The 14,060-nt window shown below is 44.1% G+C and overlaps 1 protein-coding gene and 1 pseudogene across 1 annotated transcript in view; one reads left to right on the top strand and one right to left on the bottom strand.

The window, feature by feature from the left end:
- Kiaa1217 (KIAA1217 ortholog) overlaps nt 1-14,060 on the bottom strand; it is a 241,203-nt gene that overhangs the window by 107,845 nt on the left and 119,298 nt on the right. The window contains exon 3 of the mRNA XM_090319023.1: nt 11,329-11,527. Within this exon, the coding sequence (XP_090175149.1) occupies nt 11,329-11,527 (199 nt within the window). The remainder of the gene's footprint in view (nt 1-11,328; nt 11,528-14,060) is intronic.
- LOC150046004 (U6 spliceosomal RNA) lies at nt 7,342-7,441 on the top strand (annotated as a pseudogene).

Genomic DNA, 14,060 nt, shown 5'->3' with positions numbered 1-14,060 from the left:
GCTTGCTTGTTAAATTCAAAGTAGAAATAGAGGTGAGTTTGCATCTAAGGTTTTCAAGTTTTGTCAAACTCATGCATTGTGCAAGAATAGATGATGTTATAATAAAAACAAAAGAAAAATAGAGGAAGAAAACCCAATTGTGAGGTTTTCTTTGAGGGGGGTAGAAATATTGGAGTTTATTTCTGTTTTTAAATTTTTAACAGGGTCTGATCAGGCTTGGACTTTGATCCTCCTATTTATCATTCACACACAACTGGGGTGACAGGCACATGCCACCTTGTCTAGCTTTTGTTGGTTGAGATGGGACATGGCAAACTTTTGCCTTAGCTGGCCTAGAACTGAGATCTTCCTGACCTTCTGCTTCCCAAGTGGTGAAGACTCCTAGTGTGAGCTACCACGCCCACAAACCCAATTGCAAGGTCTTAAAGAAAAGATATGCAATATATTTGTGACAACTGCTACCAGCAACTGGTGAGGGAAGTAGGAAGGGAAGGGGGCCTGAATCCTTTCACAGCTTTATTTAGGCTCCTATGACAAAGTACCTCAGGCTAGGTGGCTTGAACCACACAAGGGTACAGCTCAAGGTGACGGTGGTGACAGAGCAGGCTTCTCTGAGACCTTTTTCCCTCACTGTCTTATACCTTTACCTGGTCCTGACCATATGGATTCATCTCCAAGGACATCAGTCACACTAGGCTAGGACCTGCTATCAGGATCTCACGGAAACACCTCTAAACTTATGTCCAAGCTACACCCTGAAGGACAAGACAAGGGAATCTGGAGTGGGGCTATGAGTCCCAAAAGGAGTGGCTCAGATTCGTAAGACATGAGTGCTGTTGTGCTGGTGTTGTGCTGCAGGCAGCTCTTCATGATAGAAAGCTCATCCCAGCCCCGCCATTGCTCTAGACAGCCCCTGGCTGCAGACCTGAGCCTGCTCAGTCTCAGCCCTTGGTCCTGGTCCTGGTCCTAACTGGAGACATCTGGGCAGGAAGTGTCTGGGCCAGGTCACCTACTCCTGGGTCTGCAGACACATGTCTACCCTGAGCAATATGGAACACGTGTCTTCCTGTGTTTTAACACTCCCCCCCGAAACATAAGAAACGGCCAGAAAATCCTTTCCTGATGTCACTGGTAGCCTTCTGCACGAGGCGAGAGATGGACATTGGACTCAGCAGTATGATCGAAAGCAGGCTTGAGTCTCAATTTTATTTCTAGCACTGCACAGAATATTCTTTAAAACAGGATGCAAAAAAATGTGTGGAAACTCTTATAGACTTAAATCAGCAATCACATTTGGAAGTCAGCTTTTAGAAAATAAATGTGTGCCTGGGCTGGGAGCTTGGCCTAGCGGTAGAGTGGTTGCCTAGCATTCACGAAGACCCGGGTTTGATTCCTTGGCACCACATACATAGAAGAAAGCCGGAAGTGGTGCTGTGGCTCAAGTGGTAGAGCTTTAGCCTTGAGAAAAGTCCAAGGACAGTGCTTAGGCCCTGAGTTCAAGCCCCACAACTGGCAAAAAAAAAAAAAAAAAAGAGCAGAAAAGTGTGTGCCATTGATCTGCACTCACTCAGAGGAGGAGGCATTTTAGGTCGAGTTGTTGACTGGAAGGAACAAAATCTCTTCCTAGTGAGTAGTCTAGGCAACCATGTTTAATGGCTCATCCTTTTTCTTTCCTTTTTGGCAATACTGGGGATTTATGAACTCAGGTCTTCATACTATGCAGAAGCTCTACCACTTGAGGCATGCCTCCAGACCATTGGTTATATACTGGCAAGGGTTACGATTTATGCTGGGATCATCTGATTTTTGTGCTTTCCTATACTCCTGGGGATGACATGTGTGAATCACCATACTCAGTCATACTGCTGCCCCTCTTGCTTGGGATAACAGCTTATGCTACATGGCTCAACCATTGAGTGAGATGGAATTTCTCAAACTTTTATACCAGAGCTGGCTTAATAAGCCTTGATCTACCAATCCCCTCAGTCTGCCTCCCACATGGTGAGGATTAAAGGCTTAAGTTACCACACTGGCTTCACGTCTCTTGTCTTGTTCCAACAAAGCCACTGTAGAGTATCCAAGGAAACAGCTGCCCCCGGCCATTCTGGACAGTGTAGAGGAGTAGTAGTAGTTGTTCTTTTTTTCTTTTTCTTTAAATCACATATTCAAGCTTTGGAATCTGGTTCCAAAGGGGAGATTCCTTCTACTTCCTTTTGCTACCCAGACCTTCCTCAGCAACCTACCCCTCAAATATCCCTCCGCCATTAGAGTTGCCCACTCATATCTATAGCAAAGGGTGGGGCGAGGGGCTGGTTAATTACCAAGACTATCTCAATCCCTTCTATGCATCACACAAAAGCCTGCAGATTCCAAGAGATGCCCTTCTGACAGTAGGATGAAATGTTATGAACTTTCCATTTTTATAGAAAATAGAATTTTCTATTATTAGAAAAACAAATGTCACAAATAATTATTTACTTTCTGGATGCTGGTAGCTCATGTCTTTATTCCAGCTACTAACGAGGCTAAGATCTGAGGATTGTGGCTGGCAGCCAGCCTGGGCAGGAAAGTCTGTGGGACTCTTTTCTCCAATAAACTGCTCAGAAAAAGCTGGAATGGTGCGGTGGCTCAAGTAGTAGAGCTTTAGCCTTGATTAAAAAAAAAAAAAGCTTAGGGATAGCACCCAGGCTCTGAGTTCAAGCCCGAGGACCAGCACACACACACACACACACACACACACACTACAATTATTATCATTATTTACTCTAAGGAGTAATGCATTTTTTCATTTACTTAAAGTGCCTTTTGTCAGTATTCACGGATTCATGCTCAAACAATCGTTCTAACTTGTCCCTAAACTCCGTGGCTTCCTTCTCTGGTAAAGTCTCCTCAACCCTTTGCCCTAGGCTTCCTTGCATGTGCCAAATATCAGCTGATGCCTTTTCCCCCAAAATCCCCACAGAGAAGAGTAACCATTAAAGTTATCACCTGGGGAGAGCAAAACAACCACAAACTTGATAATCCCACCCAGGAGCCATGCCCCCAACCAGTTCAAAACTCCCCTAGGCCACCTGAGATTGCTGTGTGCTGACGAGGCAGCTCCTTGCAGAATGGCCACGCCTTGCCATGCCAGCTGGGCGTTTTCTAAACTTGTGCTAATCTGGTTAATAAGGAATCTGGCTACATGTAGAAGGAAGTGGCTACTGTTCTTGTTTGCTTGAGTTTTCATTTCAAATTCCTGAGGGTGCACTGGTGGGTGGAAATATCTTGTGGCCACCCTTTCCCCGAAGGCCAAGTACAGGGCGGCCAGACACCAGCCTGGCCTCTGGTCACAGGCATTCAGGAGGTAGCAGTGTGATCGAGACGAAAGGAGCCATCTCTAAGACTGCAGGCCTGCTCTCCCCCGGCAGTTCTTCACCAAGTGAGTTCTAAAACCAAACCACTGGAAAATTGTTCCTGAGTTTTTTTGTGGGGGCTGCTTTTATCCTAGTCCTCTCTGTCTTAACTGAAGAGGGAGGTGAGGGAGAACTGGCAAGAATTCCACAGGGAGGCACTTGGGCTGGGGATGGGACGAGAGGAGGGAGGCGGAAAGCCATCATCACTCAGTAAGAGTCCAGATGGAAAAGGCAGGAGGTCACAGAAACCAATCAGAGCTACTGGGCTGCATTTGTCTCCATGAACAGCTAGCAGCCCCTGCACTAGGGAGGGATGCTTTGTGGGCATCTGTCGTGACCCAGATGAGCAACAGGCATATGGCACCCTAGCACAGTCATCCCGTAGCATCCACAGAATGATGGTTCTAAGGTCCCTCATAGATGCCCCCCAGAAAACTCACAGTTCACACTACCTCACACAATGCATGTGCCACCATATCAGAAATAATGACAGGGAAAAGAAAATTAGTGCATGCCCACGACAGATGCCATGTGTGTGACATATGCAGGTGATTTTCACTCAAAGATTTTTCCATCTGCAGTTGGAAGAACCTGAGGATTCAGAACTCGCAAATGGTTCAGGGGCAACTTGTCCTTATGGGCTACGTAAACATATGTACTAAATCTGTGCATGCATGTTTATAATAGATGCATAGTGAGGGAAGGTGGCTCATGCCGCCGCACAGCAGGCTCTGCAGCAGGAAGGCAGGCTGTGTTCCCCCTGCGGCTGCCTGAGCTGTTTCCAGCAAATGGCCCTACATGGAGAGCGCAGGGGAGGAAGATGCTCTCCGCTTGGCTTCATTCCAGGCTCTGTACTGAGGGGTGGGCACCAATGGGATCTCACAGTCGTGGGGTGACATGGTAAGTGGTATCTTAACGTGCTATTCTTAAAACTCCATGATGAAACTAAATTAGACTGCTTCCTCTGTAATCCATAATGCCTTAGAATTTAGTCAAAGCAGTTGAAAACTTCTGTTCCTATGAAAAGCTACACAAAAATGTTTTTGCCAGAAGCTGGACACAACATAAACTGACACATCTAGACAATGGAATATTATTCAGTGCTATAAAAGCAATATACTGCCAAACCATGAAAAGACATAGGAGGAAATCTAAATGTATATTAGTGAAATGACAGAACTCAAGGCTACAGTATGCATACTATCTGACTCCAATTATACGATATTCTGGACAAGGAAAAACAGGGGAGCATAAAACACTCTGAGGCACGAGGTATGGTGGTTCATGCTTGTAATCCCAAATTCTTGGGCTTCAACAGTGAAAGGATCATGGTTCAATGGCCAGCCTGGGGGAAAAAGTTAGACCACCTGAATAAATAAAGCAGATGTGATGGTTCAGGTCTGTAGTCCAAATTAGATAAGAGACACAGAGGTAAGAGGATCAATGGTGGAGCCTGGATCTGACCAAAAATTGTAAGACTGTACTGAAACCTAAGAACTGCAAAACAAAACAAAACAAGGAAAACCTTGGCGGTTGTCAAGGTTTGGGGGGGGGGGATGCAGAAGATGCTGGCAGTGAAGAGATTCCATTTGATTCCCAAAGAGCACATGCACCAAGCACCCACTGCAAGATGCGAGGTCAACTATGTACTTCCCACAGCACAGGGGTAGGTGTCCATAGCGAGCTCAGCTATGTGTGAACAGGGATAGTGGCTGTGGAGAGCTCTCCATTTTGCTATAAATCTAGAAGTACTCTAAAAGAAAGAAAGAAAGAAAGAAAGAAAGAAAGAAAGAAAGAAAGAAAGAAAGAAAGAAAGAAAGAAAGGAAGGAAACTTCACTATGTAGCTTGGATGTTTTAGAAGTCACAATCTTTCTGCTTCAGCCTCCCGAGTTGAGTGCTGTTGGGGGAGGGGGCATTACAGTTGTGTGCCACTACACCCAGCCTAGAGGCTTTAATTTAAAAACATATGTGTATATGCATGTATATGCATGTGTGTGTGAATAAGTCATCAAACTTTAAAAACTTTAAATGAATAAGGACCAACGGGCTTCATGGGAGATCTCAAAATTCTGTGTGATGAGCAAATGATGGCATTCAGGTCCCCAAAGAAGACACTGAGGGCAGGGCTTCCAGTGATGCCTCAGGGGTCAGCCACAGCTGACCCCAGCTGCTCCAGGTCACACTCCCTGGGGAGAGCTGCTCTTCCCAGAATCCTGCGGGTTCAAGGAGGGTAAATGAAACCAGGCATAGAGCGATTGTTTTCTAAGTCAGGGCTCAGCAAGACCTCCAGGAGGGATTAGATTTATGGACTTGCTAAAAATCACACTTGTCCATGCTTGTTTCCCATCCCCCTGGCAAAGACAGCCAGCGAACACCAAACCTGCTAACGTTCCAAAACTAGCCACAAGGAGGCGATCAAGAGCAGTCCTAACCTGGCAGGCCTGTACTAGTCTCATTTTCTGAAACCATAGCTTTCCTAGCATGGACAAACTTCTACTCTGTCTCCTCTTCCTATGCCCCTTTGTGATATGCATGTACACACACACACACACACACACACGCACGCACGCACGCACACACACACTGAGCTTCCCAAATTAGGCAGGTACTCACTTGCAGGACCAATTGGTAGGTGTCAGGGGCACTCCTGCCTTTAAGACAAAGGCCCAATTATCCCCTGGCTGGGCTCATAGCTCCCAGGTGACCAGCAATGCAAGGATAGTTTTTTTGTTTTGTTTATATATTTATTTATTTTTTTGCCAGTCTTGGGGCTTGAGCATTGTCCGTGGGTTTTCTCAAAGGTAGAGAGCTCTACCATTTGAGCCACAGCAACTCTTCCAGCCTTTTCTGTGTATGTGGTACTGAGGAATTGAACCCAGGACTTTGTGCTTGCTAGGCAAGTACTCTGCCACTAGGCCACATACCCAGCCAGCGCAAACCCAGTTGTTTTTTTTTTTTTTGCCAGTCCTGGGCTTGAGCTCAGGGCCTGAGCACTGTCTTTGGACTTTCTCAAGGCTAGAGCTCTACCGCTTGAGCCTCAGCCCCACTTCCAGCTTTTTTCTATGTATGTGGTACCAAGGAATCGAACCTGGGTCTTCGTGCATGCTAGCAAGCACTCCACCACTAGGCCAAACTCCCAGCCCCCAAAGGTAGTTTTTAACTTCTCCTTTTGTATACAAAGTCCTGAGATGGCTCATGTCCTGTGGCACAAAGGAGAAATTCTACTCCCAACCTGACAGAAGCACAGGACTCCTTGGTTCAGACAGGCCACAGTCTGGAGGAGCTGGGCAAACCTGCTCATTGGCCTGGCTTCCCATTGTTCTGGCCCCCAGTGCTTCTGTGGTGCCCCAAACCTGTATCTCTATTTATAAAACTGGACTCATAGCTGGACTTTCCGCTTCTCTCATTTAATTTACTGTTCCAGCATAAACGCATGCATGCACACACTCATGCACTCACGCACGCACGCACTCACATGCACAGATCTCCAGTGACCTTTTCTGCTTTGTAAAATGAAGATCCTGGATTATTAGTGCTGGAGAAAGTACATAAATCTATCTATTTATTGAGCTCAGGAACTGGGCACAGTCCCTCATCTTTTTTTTTTTCCCCCTTGAGGTTGATACTCTACCATTTGAGCTATATCTCTACTTCTGGCTTTTTTGGTAACTAATTAGAGATAAAGGAATCTCATGGAGTCTTCTGCCTTGGTTGGCTTTGAACCATGATCCTCAGATCTCAGTCTCCTGATAAGCTAGGGTTACAGGACTACACCCACACTGGGCTAAATGTAATTTTAAAGAAATGTTAAGTTCTTTTTATTTTTTAGACAGGATTTGTTATGCAGCCCAAGATGGCCTCAAAGTTGTGTTTTTTATATCTTTACCTCCCATCTGCTGGAATGTCAGGTGTACCTTAAAATTTAACGTTCACCATGAATGTCAAGTGCTTACCAGCAGCACAAACACTAAAACTGGAATAATACAAGTGAGCACAGCTCCTGCACAAGGATGACATAAAAATGTACAGAACATTCCAATTTTGTTTTGCTTTGTTTTTGTTTGTTGGGGGGGGTGTTGACCACAGGGCCTAGATATTGTCTCGGAGCTTTTTTTGTTCAGGGCTAGCTCGTGCTCTACCACTGTGAGCCACAAAGCCACTTTCAGTTTTCTGGTGATTAACCGGAAATAAGAATCTCATGGACTTTCCTACCTGGGCTGGCTTTGAATTGCAATCCTCAGAGCTCAGCCTCCTGAGTAGCTAGGGCTATAGGTATGAGCCACCAACTCCCAGCCATTCCATAGTTTTGTAGTAACCTATTATGTCTATTAAGAATAAATAGAAGGGTACAAGAGTGATGGCTCAATATTCAGGTACCCAAGGTTACTGACATGGCCTTAGAGATATAAGCATAACTACATAAACATAAAAATCTATGATGGGATTCCACTACTTGGCATTTACCCAACCATCCAGAAACAAGGGCATACTAAATCCACTAGCACAACAATGTTCATTGCAGCATTATTCACCATAGCAAAGATATGGAACCAACCTAGATGTCCCTCAGTTGATGAGTGGATCAACAAGTTGTGGTATTTGTACACAATGGAATTCTACGCTGCTGTCAGAAAGAATGACATCACCCCATTTGTTAGGAAATGGAAAGACTTAGAAAAAATCATATTAAGTGAAGTAAGCCAGACTCAAAGGAACTTAGGCTCAATGGTTTCCCTCATTCGTCATAATCAGTAGAAACCTTGGGCTCTACTAGCAGAGATCTGCAATAGAGCAAAATCTTGATACATAATGCCATATAGTATGAAACTAATTGAAAGGACCTCCAGGATATTGAAACAAAAGCCATATAACGAATGATTGTTGTCCTTAATGTACTATGTTATCTCTCATCTCCTTTGCTGTCCCTTGGGTATCTCATATTGTTACAGTATCTCACTTTGTTATCTGATATATTGAATTTATTTGTATTTGGTTATCTGAAATTTGATAGGGAAGGGGGGAAAATCAAGATAGGTGGGGGGGGGAGGGTAATGGGTACCAAACATGTGAAAGGGTATCAATGTATGTGAATTAATGCACCTTTTATCTGGCAAATATCATGTTACCCTTTTATTAATTACAATAAAAAAGACAAAAAAATCTATGATGGGATATATACTCTAAAGACATGTTATATAGATTGATATGTATCTATGACATACAAACTCTCAGCTTAATTTTAAATATGTTCTAAAATCTATGTGCCAGTGATTGCATATAGAGATCCCTTTCTTAAATACTTGTTTGTTAAACATAACACTTGAAATATGATGTTAAAAAAAGTTTCATGAAATCAAAAGTTTACTGAAACCTGGTATGACCTTAAAATAGTGTCTCAGTATAGTATTGTTTGTAGTTGGACTCCATTATATTATTTACTTTAAAAAAAAAAAAAGGGGGGAAGGGGCTGGATTTAAGCCTAGTGGTAGAGTGCTTGCCTAGCATGCACGAAGACCAGGGTTCAATTCCTCCGTACCATATACATAGAAAAAAAAGCTGGAAGTGGTGCTGAGGCTCAAGCGGTAGAGCTCTATCCTCGAGAAAGTCCAAGGACAGTGCTCAGGCCCTGCGCTCAAGCCCAAAAGAAAGAAAAAAAAAGAAAATCATAAATAGAAGGGACCAGGAGTGGGGCCTAGTGGTAGAGTGCCTGCCTAGCATGCATGAAGCCCTGGGTTCAATTCCTTGGTACTATAGACACAGAAGAAGCTAGAAGTGGTGCTGTGGCTAACGTATTAGACTGCTAGCCTTAAGAAAGCCCAAAGACAGTGCTCAGGCCCTGAGTTCAAGCCCCAGGACTGACCCAAAAAAGAAAAAAAGAATAAATAGAAGAGTGGAGGTCAAAGGGACTGAATTCTAAGTAGTGATTAGGAGGCAGAATTCTAATAATCGCATTGGGTCAGGACATATACACACAGGATGAAGCATAGCACTGTACCCATGATATTAATGGACAATCTTAGAAATTTTTGTTTTTTCTGCCCTGGTGCTTGAACTCAGGGCTTTGGCATTGACCTGGACACTTTTTGTTCAAGGCTAGTGTTCTGCCATTTGAGCCACAGCACTTCCAGCTTTTTCTGTGTATGTGATAACAAAGACTTCATGCACACTAGGCGTGAGCACTCTACCACTAGGCCACACTCCCAGCACCAATCTTAAATTTTTTTTGGGGGGGGGTGATGGAGCTTGAACTCTGGGCCTGGGCATTGTCTCTGAGCTCTTTGTCTCAAGGCTACTTCCCATTTTCTAGTGATTAATTCACACGTTCTTTGGTGCCTGGGCTGGCTTTGAACCGTGATCCTCAGATCTCAGCCTCCCAAGTAGCTAGGATTATAGGCATGAGCATCCGCTTAAAATTTTTAAGACAACAGAAAAAGTGGCCATACTGATTTGATCATTACACATGTATTTATGTGTCAAATTATCTTAATATACCCTAGCAATCTGTATAATTAAAATCATAATTCATTATGATTAATGACTAGGCAAGAGTTTAAAATAATAATATCAACAATATAAATAACAGGCATTTTTTTTTTAGGATAGTTAGAATAATGCTTGAACTCACACAAGTAATTGTAGGCCTTGTTTTTGTCTTTAAAAAAAAGCTTGGACAATGCACGAGCCCCATCTGTTCTAGTTGACCTCAGCAGCTGGGAGAACATCTGTCTCCTCCCTTCTTCCTCTAGCCACACCCTTGCAAGGTTTCACCCAGCTGCCTGGACTACATTGTACAGCTTTTGCATGTTGGTCCTTTTCCTGTGTTTTTTTCCCCAACCCCAGCTGTCTGCAAACTGAAGCGCCAAATGGGAACCTTACAAATGGCAGAGGGTCTATAAGACACCAGCAGGGAGAGGTTCAAATTTATTACCTGAAAGTTTTGTTACTAGGAAAAGAGGGAGGGAAGTCAAACAAGGAGACAGAGAGAAGGGTAGGAGAAGAAAGGAAAACAAGCAAGCAGGGAGAAACTGCTAACAGGAAAACAGCAATGGCACATGGTCAAAGCAGGAAGAGAATCCTTCCATTCTGGAGCACAGCTTGTTGAAAGGCAAAGCTGTGTCCCCCACGTGGGAGAATTATCTTCCAGTGTTTACAGTCTTCACATGACCTCACTCCCTCCTCCCATTACTCAGGTTATATATACCCAGCCATCCCAGCTTCTGGGGCTGGGAAGATGGTTGAGAAGCTAGCCAGGTTAACTGTGATGTCTGTCCTTCAAGCAAGTAGAACTCAAGGAAATTCTATCACCTTCTGTGCTGATGCCCTCAACTTCTAGATTACTAACGTCAACAGGTTCTGAATAAGCCCAACCCCAATGACACCTTGGCCTCCAGTTGATTCTTTAGCAAATCCTCTAAGGCTGAGATCTGTCATGGTTTGGATCTTCAATGTCTTACAAAGTCCATATGCTAAAGGCGTGGTGACCAGACTATGGCAGGACTGGGAGTAGTGAAACCTTTAGGAGATGGGAGTGTCGTGAACGGAAGTTAGGTCACTGGAGCAGGGTCTTTGAGGGGACTGAGGGCCTCAGGACCTGGACAGTCTGCTTCCTCTTTGCTTGTGGAATTCGAAGGCTCTATTTGCTATCATGACTGCTGCCTGGCCACAGGTACAAAAGCCAGATGACCAGCCATGCATGGGATAGTCTCTTAAATCACGAACCAGGGGGGAAAAAAACCAAAACCCTTCACATGTTAATTATTTCCAGTATTTGATCTCAGCGACAGAAAGCTAACACAATAGTAAAGCAATGAGATTAGAGTTTTCACAATTCAAGATCAAATCAATATAGATCAATAGGAGTATATAAGAAGAAGCATAAAATACACACATGAAGTTAGAAAGCGGCCTCAGAAACTGATTCTCGGAGCTTACCCAGAGATCTTTCTTTTGTCTGATTGGTCGACCTCACCACGGGAAGGCTTGCTCGAGTCCGGCTGCCTCTGGAAAAAGGGCTTGGTGCGTCTCCTTCAGACATGGCTTCTACAGAGTCGCCGGATGTCTCTGATAAATGCTCCACTGGGTCCCCAAAGGTGGTAGACTGAGGGCTGTGAGACAGCTTGGGGCTTCTTGTCTGTAGAAGAATGTGGAAAAATGGACTACTATTAATCATGATGAAGCCATGTTCAATGCCATCTCTGACAATCTGAAAAAGTTGTATGTTCAGGGAGAAAACGTCCATTGGAAGGTCTGGATAGGAGAAGTTGCAGACCCAGAAGGCTTTGGGTATCAGTTGGGAAGGCAACTGAGACAGAAAATTGTCCTTGAAGGTATTTATTTATTTATTTAAGTTATTTTTATTACTGGGTCTTCAGAGTGTTGAGGACAAGCCCAATTCCCTTTGCCAGCACATTCTCCCCATGGTTGCCATAGTAAAGATGGGCTTGTGTACATCTCCAGCACACACAACATGGGCGTGCACTTGCACCAGGGTAAAGTGAATGCAACCAGCCAGAGTCTTATACTCAGCAAAGAACAAGGTGAGAGAGATGCTTTTAACACTGCTGAATATACATACATATATTACATTACATATATTATTTGCTTTATATATACGCATTATATATTTAGTGCCAGTACTGAGACCTGAATTTTAGGCCTTACACTCTTGCTTGGCTTTTCCCTTTAACACTGGGGCTCTACAACTTGAGCTACACTTCTACATCAAACTTTTAAATGAACTGGGGCCTAGAGATAGACTGCTTGCCTAGCATGCACAAAGACCCTGGTTCTAATCCTTGGTACCTCATATATAGAAAAAGCTGGAAGTGATGCTATGGCTCAAGTGGTAGAGCTCTAGACTTGAGAAAGCCCAACGACAATGCTCAGGCCCCGAGTTCAAGCCTCGGGACTGGCAAAAAAGAAAAAGTCTCATGACCTGTCCTGTCCATGCTGACTCTGTACTGTGATCCCCAGATCTCAGTTTCCTGGGTAACTAGGATAATAGAGGCATGATCCATCAGTGCCAGCTTGTTTTGGGTATATTTTTATTTTGAGGCATAAATTGCATAAATAACATGATATCCAACTTTGGTTTTTATTTAGATACAAAAATGTATCTAAAACAGAAAATGTAACTTCCATACAACCCCCAACCAAGTTTCTCTCCGCATTATTGGTATCATTTCACTAGATGCTCAGTATGTAAACTGCTCATGATCTATGCGCCAGGAATTTCCTTGGGCATGAGTTGTAGGGTGAGCAGTTGGAGATTAAGTTAAACAGACAACACACTGGCAATGTCAAAATCTTTCTAAAGTAATTGGTGAAATTTGTGAAGAACAACATATAAGATAGCTACAATTAAAGTGTAAAAATATGAGCTGTAGGGGCCGGGAGTTTGGCCTAGTGGATAAAGTGCTTGCCTAGCATGCATGAAGACCCGGGTTCTATTCCTTGGTACCACAAACACAGAAAAAAAGCCGGAAGTGGTGATGAGGCTCAAGTGGTAGAGCTCTAGCCTTGAGAAAGTCCAAGGACATTGCTCAGGCCCTGAGCTCAAGCCCAGGACTGGCCAAAAAAAAAAAAAATATGAGTTGTAAAATACATATATCCATTTTCCAACAAATACTTACTGAGCAACTAACAGTTACATACTGGGGACAGAATGACATTCAAAGCAGACACAACTTCTGCCCTCATGGTGTTTACAGTTGAGTTAGTGAACTTGCTAGGAGGCAAACTGATATGAATGAATCAAGCAGAGAAAGGAATTTTTTTCTAAGATACTGGAGGTGCTGCTGGGCTGGTGGTGGGATATGGGCAGTGTCCAGGAGTCAGTTGTGTTGTTGTTGGTCATGGGGCTTGAACTGAGGGCCTAGGTGTTGTCTCTGAGTTCTTTCCCTTGACGCTAGTGCTCCACCACTTTGAGGCACAGTGCCACCTCCAGTTTTCTGGTGGTTAATAGGAGACAAGAGTCTCATAGACTCTCCTGCCTGGGCTGGCTTCAATCCTCTGAGATCCTCAGATCTCAGCCTCCTGAGTAGGATTATAGGTGTGAGCCCTCAGTCCCTAGCCAGGAGCCACATATGTTCTGCCTTTTATTCCTTACTCCTTTAAGCCTTTCTATGGCTACCAGTACGTTCTGAAGTGAGGCGCCAAGGCACTGAACTCTCAAGGCAGGTGTGGCCAGCTGCTGTGTGAATCCAGGCAGGCACGCAGGGCTCTACTCTCCATGGCTCTGCATTTACTGTGTGCTCTGCTATGGCACGGTTGGCCTATAGTGGAGGTGGGTTTTTTCCCCCAGTGTATTTATTTATTATCTTTAAGTTATTGTACAAAAGGTTTTCAACTCAACATGATCAATTTCTGCATAAAATGCACCTGGATAACACGGCCCCTTCTGCCATCATGTTTCCCCATGAGATGAGGCCTTATTAACTTTTTGTCTGGACTAGCCACCAGGTGTGAGCCTCCTCTGATCGCGGCCTTCTCAGTAGCTGGGATTACAAATGTGAACAAGCGCTCTTGGCATCGTAATGAATTTTCTCAATAAAGGGATCTGAAAACAAGTAACTAATAGATATTAAGACTTTGCTGCAGATCTCTTTGAGGGATGCCCTAGGTGTCCCTGAAACTCTAGGGAACCCCTTAGTTAATGGGCAGTC

The sequence above is a fragment of the Megascapheus bottae genome, chromosome 26 (genome assembly GCF_031878675.1).
Source record: "Megascapheus bottae isolate mThoBot1 chromosome 26, mThoBot2.hap1, whole genome shotgun sequence".
In the NCBI taxonomy this organism is placed as follows: domain Eukaryota; kingdom Metazoa; phylum Chordata; class Mammalia; order Rodentia; family Geomyidae; genus Megascapheus; species Megascapheus bottae.
This window is presented reverse-complemented; position numbering and strand designations above follow the sequence as displayed.